Source organism: Coffea arabica, chromosome 2c, assembly GCF_036785885.1.
Source record: "Coffea arabica cultivar ET-39 chromosome 2c, Coffea Arabica ET-39 HiFi, whole genome shotgun sequence".
NCBI lineage: Eukaryota > Viridiplantae > Streptophyta > Magnoliopsida > Gentianales > Rubiaceae > Coffea > Coffea arabica.
This window is the reverse complement of record NC_092312.1, coordinates 59,565,846-59,579,825: the sequence shown is the minus strand read 5'-3', so window position 1 is coordinate 59,579,825 and position 13,980 is coordinate 59,565,846. Positions and strand designations below refer to the sequence as shown.

Below are 13,980 nucleotides of genomic sequence, written 5' to 3'. Positions count from 1 at the left end.
CGGATCCATCTGGGCTGAGTTGGATCCGAGCTCGTATCTTATGGATCCGAGGTCGAATCCTTCTGGGTTGAAATGGATCCGAACTCAGATCTGTTTTTCTGCACTTAATTGCAGAACCTGCAATTTTTCAAAATTTTTCTTCCTTTTCCGGCCAATTCCAAAATACGCTTTGGACAAACTTTTTATCAATTCTAACCCCCCACGCATATGTAATATACCATAAATACAATATCCAACCTTTCAAAAAACATCAAACACATCTACATTGCAAATCGAGGGGTGAGGTTCTTTGATCATTTTTGCATTTTTACACTAAAATGGCACTTTTGGACATTAAATGCACATCAAATGAGTCCATGAGCATTTATAAACATGTTATCACCAAAAGTCACTTGAATATACTGAAAATGCAACATTGTATGTATGCTTGGGAATTCTAAACACTTAAAGCACAATTTGGTAAGAAAACCTCCTTTTTTACATTTGTTCTTCAATTGTACCTTCAAAATAATGATGAAACTCCGATACCTCCTGCAAACAAGTGAAATATATCTAATTAGTCAATTAAATCACACCAAAATGTAAGAAACACATAAAAACACAACTACAATATTATTATTGGGTTGCCTCCCAACAAGCGCTTTGTTTAGAGTCGTTGAGCTCGACTCAAAAGTTGTGTCATTTTAGAACATTAGGGAGCGATTTTCTCCCCATGGGTCGAAACTCCCAAGCCAATCTACCATGTGGTGAGCCATGTATCGATTTTCATAGTCCAATTTCCTCAAATGCCAAGGAGGAGTATTAGACTTATCATATAAAGGCTCGACTTCACCTTGGAGTGGAATTTGCTTGTCTTTTTCGAGTTGGCTCACCTTTTCTCCATTTTCTTCATGGAATGGCGAATTTATTAAGCCAACTTCCATCCTTATCTTTTCCTCCCTTGTTCCTACACCATGAAAGTTAGTACCAAGGACTTTTATATATTTAACTTCTTCGTTCCTTTCTTAGTTAATCTTTTCATCACATGGCATATTAGAAACAAGAGCAGTAGGCTCTATACTGCTTTCTTTACTATCCAAATTGAATTCCAGTTTCTCACCATTAACCCGTAATATAAGCTTACCTTTTTCCACATCAATTATAGTTCGTGCGGTGGCTAAAAACGGTCGTCCTAGAATAATTGGCATTCTCAAATCTTCCTCAATATCTAAGACAACAAAATCCATAGGTATTATAGATTGTCTTACCCTTATGAGCATATTTTCCAAAATACCAATTGAATGTGCGATTGACCGATCCGCCAACTGCAATGTGATATTGGTAGCTTTCAACTCTTGAAGTCCCAACCTCTGGGCAACCAATAATGGCATAAGTGACACACTTGCACCTAAATCACATAAAGCATTAGAAAAATGCAATTGACCAATAGTGCAAGGAATAGAAAAACTTCTCGGATCTTTTAATTTAGGAGGGAGTTTGTTCTTAATTAATGCACTACACTCTTCCGTTAATGTTATCATCTCATTATCTACAATTTTCCTCTTTCTTGACATGATATCTTTCAAGAAACGCGCATAAGAGGGAATCTGTGTTATAGCATCAATGAAAGGAATGTTAATGTGCAATTGTTTAAACATTTTGAAGAACTTTTCAAACTCCCGATCCTGTCCATCTTTTTTCAACCTGTGAGGAAAAGGAATCACATTAGAATTTAATTGAGGAGGAGGTTCATCAATATTAATGACTACATTATCATTTTGGCTTGGTTTTACTCCTCTATATGCTTGCTCCTTATCTTTTTCACCACTTGAATTACTAGAGTTAGGTCCCTCAACCATTTTATCACTTCTAAGAGTGATAGCATTGACTTGCTCTCTCGGATTCACTTCGGTTTTACTCGGCAATTCACCAGGGTTTCTATTGTTGATCACATTGGCAATTTGACCAATTTGAACCTCCAAATTTCTATACATCCAAGCCAATTGGTCCAACCGCCCCTCAACTCGCTCGAATCTATCTGAAGTAACCTTAGCAAGCTTTTCCACAGCAATCTCCCAACCAGGTTTGGTTTCAGCTTGTTGTTGCCTTGATTGAAATCCCGGTGGATTGGCTGGCCTTGGTTGATTTCCTTGATCCTTCCATCCAAAGTTTGGATGATTTCTCCACCCCGGATTGTAAGTATTCGAGTAGGGGTTATTTTGAGCATTACGATTGTAATTATTGACGAATTATACCTGCTCAGAATCAACACACTCATTAGTATCATGTTCACATCCACATATAGAACAACACGCTACATGTGCATTAGATGAACTTGGACCAACTCCACCTTGTCTACTTAGCAACTTCATCACATTATTCATTTGAGCACTCAGCATATTGAGAGTGTCCATTTCTATCATACCTACGTGACGTCTTGTATTACCTCTCTCATTGGCCTATTGGTAGTTATTTGCGGCCATTTCTTCTATCAAATTCTGAGCTTCTTGGGGTAATTTTCTCATTAAAGCTCCACCTGCAGCTGCATCGATCATAGTTTTAGTTGAAAAAACTAAACCATTATAGAAGGTTTGTATGATTAACCACTCCGGTAGTCCATGATGTGGACATTTTCGAAGCAAATCTCTGAACCTTTCCCATGCCTCATATAATGATTCACCTTCCAATTGGCTAAAACTAGTGATATCCATTCTTAACTTAGCAGTCTTACCTGGTGGAAAATACTTATTCAAGAATGCTCTTGATAAATCATCCTATCCAGTGAAAGTATTAGGAGCATAAGAGTGTAGCCAAAGTTTGGTCTTATCTCTCAATGAAAATGGGAACAATCTTAGCCTTATAGCATCATCACTAACTCCATTCATTTTAATTGTATCACAAATTTCCAAAAATGTAGCTAAGTATGAATTAGGATCTTCTACTGCATTACCTCCAAATTGAGATTGTTGAACAATTTGAATAAGTGATGGTTTAATCTCAAAATTGTTATCATTTACCGAAGGCCTTGCTATGCTCGTTTGAGATTCTTGTGTTCTTGGTAGAGCAAAATCTCGTAGAACTCGCCTATTTGCTTCGTTTTCTGCCATTTCTTCTTCAAATGGAAGCTCTATTAAGATTTCCTCTATTGGTTGCCAAATCTCTTGTTCCTCTTGCTGTGGTGTGTTCCTCCTTTGTCTATGTAGTGTTCTCTTAATTTTTGGATCGAAAAGTGCAATTTCTCGAAACGCCCGGTGCATACACTACAAATAGAAATAATATATATTATGCAACTTCAATTGTCAAAATTTGATTACAATGTAGGATTAAATATAATTAGCTCAACTAATAAAAATAAAACTGTCTAAATTAATAAAAATGATTAGGCTCTAATATTGTCGCTCCCTGACAACGGCGCCAAAAACTTGACAGGATTTTTATATCAATGCAACTTAAAATCCGATTTTATACCCATTGACTACAAGTATATAGGCCGAAATTGTAATGTAGGATATGTATCGGTTCGATCCCACGAGGAGCAAATTAAACAAGTACTAGACCCTTATTTTTCTCTATTATTTAAACTTATAATAAATCTGAGCAAGAAAATTATAAATCTATTGTCTACAAATCTGCTTTAATCAATACTAAATGTAATGGAGAAATTTCACTAAAAATTGAATCTAGAGATGTAGATTCCACTTATGGCATAAACAACACAAATAAATGTATTTACCTCTTGTTATTATTCTTGTTTAACCAGAGATTCATTTCCAAAATTACCAAGTCTCGTTCTCATGATGAAATGGCCTAGAGTAGTTTAGTTTTCCCTATTTTCATGGTGAAATACTAATACCCCTCAGTTTTCTTTCATGAAATGCTAAGTAATCCCCTTAAGTGTATCTCTATTTTCATGAACATACAACTTAAGCTCTACTCATGTTTTTCCATTGCTACCATTGAACAATAACAACTATAAACATGCTATTGGTGATCAATCATAACAAGTAATCACAACTACACAAGTAGACAAGTTAATACAAGATATAACAAGTGTAAATCACATTCAATCCATATTATTTATCCATAAGTTTCATCTACTCCCTAGATAAAGAAAATTAGCTACTCATGAATGAGATAAAAATCAAATTCACAAGTTTATTAACGCAAAACATCATAAGGTACAAGTTCAAGAAAGATAAAAGAAAGTTTAGCCAATTGATGGTGAAACCTTCCAATTTCTGCTATATTCTTGTACAAGATGATTACAAGTGAAAACTCCAAATGCTTCTCTAAAAACTCTTAACTAGAGAGAAACTAGTTACAAGAGGAAAAACTAGCTACGTAGATGCCCCTGGCTTCTTCCCTGTGTTTCTGCATAAAAAGTGGTAGAAAGTCTAATTCTTTCACTTCATAATTTCCTCCACTCAGATTTTGTAAAAAAAAGTCAAAGATATGATGTTTCCTTTTGTCTACAACTCATTTGGTCTTCTCTTTTGTTGCAGAAGCATGTGCTACCAATTTCTGTCCCTCAAAATAGCTGAAAAAGTTGTGAGAAAGGTAAAGGAAAACGGTTGTGCCACTTGCTGAAGAGAGAGACAGATCCGAGTCTCGGATCCGAGGGTTGAATATGGATCCGAGGCCTTTCTCTGATGGATCCGAGCTTGGATCGTTTGTACTCGGATACACTGCTCCAGAAGGACAGACGAGGGCTCGGATCGCCCCTTATTCTCACGGATCCGAGTTCGGATCCATGCTGGTATATTCCAATTTTTCACTTCTTTTCCTTTTTCTTCATTTTTGCTCCTAATTTCTTGTGTACTTTATCCTCTGAACAATCCTTACACTTCTTTCAACTCGTGCATTAATTTCATACATCGATATCTTTCACAATTTCACAAAATTAATGCATTAATCCACTCATTTATCAAGTTTTGAACACTTAAACAATATTTAAACAATTATAATCAATAGAGTTCAAAAATGGCTTTAATCTTGTCAAAACATACCAAAAATTCATGCCAAAATTGTACAAAATACACATTAAATATTCACTTATCAATTTTCAAAGTGATTTCTTCTGATAAATTGTAGCCTTTAGAACCTAGTTTCCAATGCCACCAACCACTCTCAATTTGAGTTTGTATAGAGTTAGATATGGCTTGATGTTGAAAATGCGGCAAAGCTGGAAACTAGAAGCTTTATTCTTTCTTGCTGACCGAATGGTCAAACCTATTTGGGGAGGTTATATTTCAAATATTTTAGTGTCATTTAACCATCAATTGCTTATTAAATGTTTCTGGAACCTTGGTTTCAAAAATGGAGTGAATTGAGGTTGATTTCATTGGACAAAACCTTTGGAAAGAAAGAAAGAGTGGGTTGGCAGATTTACTTTGAAAATTTCATAAATTTTGGTCGTTTTGGTAACTGCCTTCCCGTGCAAGTTTTTGCCTAAATTTTGGTATAGAAGTAGTCCATATATGGAAGTTTATGTGTACCAAATTTTGTGTAATTTCAATATCTTTTCGACATCCAAATGATGCCACAAAGATTGCTCTTCAAATCTGGAAATTTACTGATTAGTTTGCAAGATTCAGCTGACTTTAAACTGTTATATCTTGATGCTCAAAACTCTGAATTTAGTTCCATTTATTGTGTTTGAAACCTTGTTTGGAACTCTTATTGACGAATTTCAAGGGCTGATTCACTTTCTATAAATTATGTCGAATTTCCAAAGATTGCTAGAAAACCAAGACTGGTTCAAACCTGTCTTCTTGGAACTGAAATTTTGAGATGAAAAATGAATGCTTTTTGTTTGGAACCATGAAAAAGTGTTTTCTAAGAACTTTTAGTACTTCGAACCTAGTTTCCGAAGGTATAAAATTTTCCATTTTTGGACATGCCAAACTCAAGATCTGATTTTCCCAAGATTGTCGTGCAAAACGGAAATTTTCTGAATTCTTAAGAAATGAGTTTTTGAGAACTTGTTACTCTCTCTCGATATCGATAGACCTTTTTAAACTCGATATCATGAAGAGGCAAGTCCCTCTTGGACTTTAAATCCTCACTTTTGGACCTTGATTTTCGAGAGATTTAAAGTTCTCTTTCATGACATTGTCTTAGTATTGCACAAGTGTACATTCTTCTTTGTTGGCAAGGGATTTGTAAGTATTTGTGAGTGATAATCAATTATTATTTCTTCAGGTGCTTAAAAGGATCTTCAAGAGAATTTCGGAGCGGACGTCTAAAACTTTATTTGCTCACTTACTCACTTTTTTGACTTGGTGAGTGTCAAGTGCATGATTTGTTATTGAGTACATGAATTGCTTCTTGTCAATTATATGAATTAGAATTGTCGAGACGAGTGTGTACTTTATCGCACTTGTTCTCTTTTAAATGAAATTATGATCGAATCTCGCTATGTGAATTGATAATCGATTTGTGTGAAGTGATGCTATTGTGAATCGTATTTGTGATCGTCGATTGGAGTGTTGTCTCATCAACTTATATGTATAATCGGGGGACGCCCAAACTCATAAGCTAACTTTGTGACTCGAGCCGGCATGGGTTTGGTCGAGAAGTTTGGTGAACCATGGAAAATTCATAAATCTTGATCTATTTGAGAGATCTCGCTTGGCATACGCGAGTAGTATCGCCTTTCTATATGATGAGCGGGCTCGGAACAGAGGGTGTAACGGTGAACGGGATTCGTGAAGTAAGTGGTGTCTTCGAACTAAATATACCTACCCGGTTGACGAAGTGTCATCACGTGGAGGTATTTGATTGAGACTCGACAAAGCAAGTGGAATTTAGCTCCTGAGAGCTCCCGTATTCTTATTGAGTGTGTTTGATGTTAAATTGTGAATTACTTGAATGTTATAGTTTTATTTCTCGCATAAGTGCTATTGCTACTTGAACTATGTGTTTGCATGCTTTTCTTGGCCTCACTAATTAGTAACTCATCTCATTAGTTTGGTTTTGCTTAACAGGAGCTGAAATAGAAAGAATTATGGAGAAGCCAATTTAATGATCTTTTGATTAGAATTTGAAATGGAATTGGTTAGACAACTTTTGGAGGTTGTATATTTTGGGAATGTTGATATACTTTTGGTAAATTGTAATGTAAGATTTGAATATTTTAAGGAAACGACCTTTTCTTTATATTTTTGACTTTTAGTATTGATTGATTATCCATAAGTTGAATTCGTCTTATATCGAGTCCTGGTGAGATTTGGACATGCATTCCATGGATACCCTTGGGTTCGCTCTTGGGAGAAGTGGAGGCATCACAGTTGGTATCAGAGCACTAGGTTTAGAGATCTATTTGGGAGATATATTAGAGACTTTACCCTCAAGAATAGGAATGAGATAACTTAGTTATACCTTAAATAATGTTTGAGCGAGTTAGTGACTTTAAGTTTCTAACCCGAAAATTGTGGTTATTTTATAGAAATGGAGAATGGTAATGGAGGACACGCTGCTAATGGTAGTGGACATGCTAATGGTCATGTGGATTTTATTAGACCTATTTACTATTGAGCACTTGGTGGAGGGGCTCGCGTTCAATTCTCGCCTTCTTCTAGGTTTCCCCGTTGTCCCTATAGGGTGACGCACGCGTACCCTAATGACCTGGTATTGTCCATTGACGATGAACATCGTTAGTTGGTGAATACCAACAGAGTCTTACTTCAGGAGGTCGAGGAGTTGAGCGCCATGGTGGACGCTCAGGGTACTAGGATTGCGGAGCTAGAGGGGACGGTAGTAGACGAGTTGGCTAGGACTGAGGCCCTCGTGATGAGGTTTAGAGCACTAGAGCTCGATTCACCAAAATAGGTGAGGAGGTCCGGGATTGGGATTCTGGGATTCTAGCTGACATCACTATATTGATCTATGAGATAATGGATGCTATTCAGAGTCCGATTCAGGAGGGCACTGAGGAGGAGCCTTTCGAGACGGATCCGGAGGAGGAGGTCCCGCCTGATAGTCCTGCTGAAGATTAGATTTGGAGTGATAAATCTTTTGATTTTTGTAGTTAGAATTAGCTGGGGTGGTGCTAGTTCAAAGGTCATTGTATTTTTTATCAACTGTGTGGCCTACTTTTGAGGCACTTGAATATACTTTTGACGTGCATGACTAATTGCACTTTTGTGGCACCTGTGTGCTATATTTTTGTAAATGCCCCATGACTTACTAATTGTATGAACCTTAAAGTGTTGATATATGTTAGTTATTATTATTTTCAATGTTTTCATATTGGCTCTTATTTTAAGTATTTTCTCGCGTAATTATTTTATTTCTTGCATTGGGCATAACTAGGATCATGGACGGATGAAGGAGTGGTAGAGGTCGAGGGCGTGGGGCTAGGTAACCCCAACCTCAAAGGGATGATCAAGGATCGGCAACCGGACCGATCCAGGGATAAGAAAATGTAGACGGTAACCAAGTGGTTACTGTCATTAATCGGATGACCAATATCTTAGAACGATTAGCAGAGCGATAGGGTCCAGGACCAATTAACCAATCTGGGGCCCAAAATGGAGAGGAGAATAGAGTCTTGGAGAGTTTTTTGAAATTTGCTCCGCCTAAATTTATTGGGGGATCTGGTCCCGAGTTAGCGGAGAACTGGTTGGAACGAATGACTAATATTTTCGCTACCTTAGACTATGCCGAAGAGAGGCGAATGAACTTTGCTGCCTTCCAATTTGAGGGCGTTGCACGTACTTGGTGGGACGTGATAAGGGGAAAGTGGAAAAGAGCGTAGACCCTTTGGACCTGGAAAAACTTCACGAGGGAGTTCAATGAGAAGTTTCTTTCGCCTCTAATCCAAGAGAAGCGGGAAGATGAATTCATAAAGTTGAGACAAGGAATCTCTAGCGTTACCGAGTATGAGGGGAAGTTCACTAAGTTTTCTAAGTACGCTCCAGAATTGGTGATTAATGAGCAGAGAAGGATAAAGTGTTTTGTGCAAGGATTTAATATGGAGATCCAGGAGGGGTTGGCAGCAGCTCAAATCTCTACATTCACTGAAACCCTGGAGAAAGTGCAAAGAGTCGAAAGCGCAAAGTTGCAAGTTAGGGACTTTCATACTAAGAAAAGGAACACTCCTAGTTACACTTATGGACAAGTTAGTTAAAGTGTCTCACCTTCCAAGATGGGAAGGGGAACGGGAGGAGTAAGGACCTCTGGAGCTCTAAGAGGGGTTTTATAATGAGGAGGTCGTAGTGAGCAAGGTCAAATGAGAGGAATACCTCATAGTGGTTAGGCCGTAATTCCTCAAGTTAGTTGTGGCTGTAGACACCAAATTTTTGGTTTCGAATTTTACTTATTTAATTAGTTTAATTTTAGGTTTGTTGTTTCAATTTTAGATTTATCTTAGGGGATTCCTGTTTCATGTCTCTTATGTTAATTAGTTTACGAACATTTATTTTATTTACTAATTTAATTGAAAGAAAAAGAAAAAAGAGGAAAATTATAAAAAAAAAAGAAAAAGAGAAAAAAGGAGAAAAAGAGAAAATTGTTCACAAAATATGTTTATTTCTTTTAAATTCAACCTTTTGGCATTAAATATTTCGGAAAAAAAAAGCAGAGAAAAAAGATGAAAAATGAAAAATGAAAGAAAAAGATTGAATTTGGTAACTTTGTTGTTTTTAGTTTGTTTATTTTGATGTAATTGTACTTAAAGTTGTTGTTATTTATTTATTTATTTATTTAGTTTTACTATTATTTTTGTTAAATTATTAAGTTAAAAAAAAAAAAGGAAAACCCGGCAGGCAAGCTGCGTTTTTTCGCAGCTTGCAAGTAAGGGTTCAGGAGCCCTTTGGCTGCAAATATAGAAGGAGATTGCTGAGGTTTTAGGGTGGAGGATTCCCATATAAATAGAAAAAAAAGGCAGCCGCAAGGAGGGGGGGCAACGAAAGAGAGAGGCGGAAAAACAGAGAGAAAAGCAGAAAGCTACTCGAAGGACTGGGGGAGCTGGAAAAAACAGCGGAGGGAAAAAGAGAGATAGAGGACGGCTGCAAAAATCTGAGAGAGAGAGCATCGATAGAGCGATGGCTGAAAAGAAACCAGGTCGGGGGGGATGGCTGATGTAAGGAAAAAGGGAGAGCGACTGGGGTTTGGAAATAAGAGGAGCGGCGGTTAGGATTAGGAAAGGGAGATTGAGAGAGGCTATGGGGTTGCGGGGAAGAGGAATCAGAAACCAGAGAAGCGAAAGGGGAACCTGTGGATGGCGGAGTGAAAGAAAGGCTGAGGGAGATTGAAAATGAAAACAGCCGCAAGAGAGCTGGGGGGTAGCGGTTGAAAGCTGAACACAAGGAAATCTGGAAGGCTGAGAGACTTCATCGGAGAACCCACAGAGAGTTTTGAGGGAGCCACAGTGCAAGGCTGGGAAGAAACAACGCAAGGAAAGCCTGTTCAAGCCACCACCAGTCTGCGTCCGCCGCCGCTGCTGTCTGCCATCGGCATCATCGCGCGCAAGCTACTGTCGTGCGCCTCCAGCTCCATCACAGCACGACCACCAGGCGCAGCTCCCAACTCTGCTTCCATTGCCGACTTCCCATCCGTCGTCGTTCATAGCCGCCACCACCACTGCAGCCCCAAGTTACGAAGTCCCTGCTGCACCCCATTGTGATGGGATTTCTCTCGCCTCATCTCACGAACCAGCCGACATTCTAGGAGCATTTTGCATCGTCAAAACTCTCAAACATTTTCAGGTACCCTCTTAAACTGATGCTTCAGCTTTTTCCGTTCCCTTTGTTGCCAATCTATGTTCTTGCATTAGTTTTAGCTTTTGTTTTTTTTTTTTGTCTGTTTTGTCGCTGCCGCTGCTGATATTTGCTTGCTGTGTTATGTATTTTTCCTTGTCTCTGTTGCCTTAATCTAGCTTATGAAGTGTTTTATCATTATTAAGATGAGAGGTCGGAATTCTTGGTTGAATGAATCTGGAGAGTTACTAGCTGTGTTTGGGTTGAGGTTTAAGCATGAAAGTTTGCTGCAATAGGGTCGAAACTCTCCGCCTTGTTTTAGCAGTGCGACCAGACTTTGTTTTTCTTTCTCTTTAGTGCATTTCTCTAGTTTGGGTCTTAGGCTATTAGGCTGTTTTCTTAGGTTGTTCAGGTTCGGGTCTTTGGCTGTTTTATTGTTTGGTTTAGCTGCTGCCTTTCCTGATCAGAAGCTGGTTGTGTTATTCTGTTCTCGCGTTTCTCATCTGGTCTTCTGTGTCTGATCTTCACTAGCTTGGTGTTCATACTTGATTTGTGTTAATCCACATGCTCAGTTGTTTAGAGGTATTGAGTGACGGTTTCGCTGGCTGTTGTTTCGCACGAAACCTCTGCATCCGAATTGCAGACGCATGGTGGCGGAAGAAGAAAGCTTCTTCTACGAAGCTTGCATGTAAATCAAAAAGAAAATTTGCCTTTTGCCCCCTTGATTAGCATTTAATGCTACTGTGGCCTGGAATTTTGTGAAGATTAATCAATTGAGTCCCGTTAAAATGTTTTTTTTTGATTGATATGCTTTAATGTGGTTTTTTGGATAGATTATTTACGAATTTTAGGATGAATTTGAACGCCTTAAGAACTTTTCCTAGATTTTAGTATTGATTGGGATTCTTATTGAAATTTTGAGTACATTGTGGTTTGAATGTAGCAAATTGATTTTCATTTATTTTTGTAGATCTTATGGTTGATTTTCATAGGTTTCATTTCAAATCCTTAATCTTAATTTATTTGCTTTTGGGACCCTTAAATTTTGTAGCAATAATGACTTGACCTTGAAACTTCCTTACTTCATTCAATTGAGTCCTTACTTGTTTCCATTTGATGAATAGGGGTTGTTTAGTTTATTTGAAGGTTTTGAGTGAGTCAATTTTTGTGTCTCCTTCCATTTCATACGATTATTTGTTTATTAAAATGATGCCTTGACCTTTTCTTTTATTTTGGAGGATAAATAAGTGATTTCTTTCATTTGGACACCATTCCAAGGGAGGTATAATTTCTTCTATCCTTTTTTGTCTTTCCTATGTGATCCAATGTGCTAAGTGAGAATTGCATGTCTAATTTGCTTTCCTTGCCTTTCTTTAGTTCCTTCATTTCATTTACTTTTGCTTTTATTAAGTCATTCTTTTATTTATGGGGTATGTGTACACCTCTTGGCTTGTAATAAATAGGGCTTGGAGCACTTGATGAAGACCTATTGAAGACGTGTGCCTAGCTAGCAAATGTAATAGGTTCATTAGCTTGATTGATTGCTTTTGTGGCTATGTGTTAATTTGCTTTATTAGGTTCTTGCATCTAGTCGAGCATGCTAAGTGTTATGTGCTATGTGTTTATGAGTGTTTGGCATGTCTACTTGCTTTCTATAGTTGTAGATGAATGTGATGGATGAATGTACGTCACCACACTAGTCCAACGCTAGTTGTGGCTCAATGTCCATTTCCACTAGTCCAACGCTAGTAGGAATTCATAGAAAAGGCTAGTCGCTTTCCCCATTTCGATAGTGCATATTTGCATGTTCACTACATGTCATGCATTTTTCTTAGTTTTATCATTTGGCATGCTCCTCGAACCCCTTTTCCCCTCATTTTTAGGTTTTTGCATCCTCATGCTAGGTATAGGGTACATTTGCTTGAGGGTCCCCTTTCGATAAGGGAAACGAGCGAGTGTGGCTACAAAATAGCCTTAGCACGCTAGTTCTCCCTTCTAATCAAAGGGAAAATTAAAGTCACAAAGTTAGCACTCCCCGTTCCCGTCTTGATGCATTCCTATAGGATTCATGCATTTTACTCATTCACTATCACATACACTTCTACTTTATATTCTAACCCTTTTTCCACATTCTCACTTCACCCTACTTTAATTTTGCACGTTTTCACTCAACTACTTACACTTTATAATATCACTCGCACACATGCACTTTATGTCATCACACATACATTTTCACATTATTACTTTACTCACCTTATCTTGTACATCCATTTGCACACTTTCACTTACACACTATTGTTTTTATCACTTTTTCACTTCACACAAACTCACATTTGCACATGGCATGCATTCATTTCACTCATTTCTTTTACGTCATTTAGGATTATGTGTGACCTCTCTAAAGGATCATTATTGGGCTTCACAATTAATGTGATTGGCATCACTCAAGCTTTGGAGAGAAATTTTGTCCCCAATACCCCTAGGTCTAGAGTTTGCATTCATGTAGTACATCCAAATGTAATAAATTCTTTGGTTAAAACAAGAAAATCTTTGATTAAATCACACAACTAGCCTTGGCTAGGTCGAAGGGGTGCCTTGGATTTTTATCCTTGCCTTCCCCTTCGTCAAATGTGACTCCCGAACCTTTTTCGTTGGTTTACGTGGACTAGGAGTCGTTTAAAAGGGGTTTCTTATTACTTTTTCTTATTTTTTCTCTAAAAATTCATTTTTAGGTGACTTGGTACACCTTAACTCATTACCAAGTGGCGACTCCGATTTTTTTATTTCAAAAACCCTTTTTAAACTATAATTTTGGGTCAAATCGTCGCATTCTCAAACCCCCATTTAGACCCATTTTTCTTTTAAATCACAATTTATTTACCAATCACAAATCGAATCAAAAATACATTTTTTAAACCATTTATTTGTTTATCAAAAAATGGGGCGCGACAGTGGCTACTGTGGCAAGTCCAACTATGTGGAAAATGATTGTTGGAAAAAATTGAGAAAATGCTTGTATTGTAGCAGTACCGAACACCAAATATTGAAATGCCCAAACGTATCAAAAGAAGGAGGTACTACTCAAAGGCCTGAAAAGTCAACTTCTAAACAAACTAGTGCTAGAGAGAGTCGACCCAAGGTACCTGCTAGGGTTTACGTATTGGACTATCAGTAGATTCCCGATGCTACTGAGGTAGTTGAAGGTACGATCCCTATTTTCCACCGTTTAGCTAAGGTTTTAATTGATTTGGGTGCGACGCGTTCTTTTGTAAACCCTAACTTTATGAGTGAAATAGATGTG

General features: G+C 37.7%; 1 protein-coding gene and 1 non-coding gene across 2 annotated transcripts; one reads left to right on the top strand and one right to left on the bottom strand.

The window, feature by feature from the left end:
• Positions 1 to 1,004: 1,004 nt before the first annotated feature.
• LOC113724446 (uncharacterized) lies at positions 1,005 to 1,838 on the bottom strand. The gene has a single exon (XM_027247349.2). The coding sequence runs from the start codon at positions 1,836 to 1,838 to the stop codon at positions 1,005 to 1,007; it is 834 nt and encodes a 277-aa protein (XP_027103150.2).
• A 754-nt stretch (positions 1,839 to 2,592) lies between these two features.
• Positions 2,593 to 2,699, top strand: LOC113728355 (small nucleolar RNA R71). The gene has a single exon (XR_003458078.1). It is a non-coding gene; the product is annotated as a small nucleolar RNA R71 (small nucleolar RNA).
• Positions 2,700 to 13,980: the final 11,281 nt, after the last annotated feature.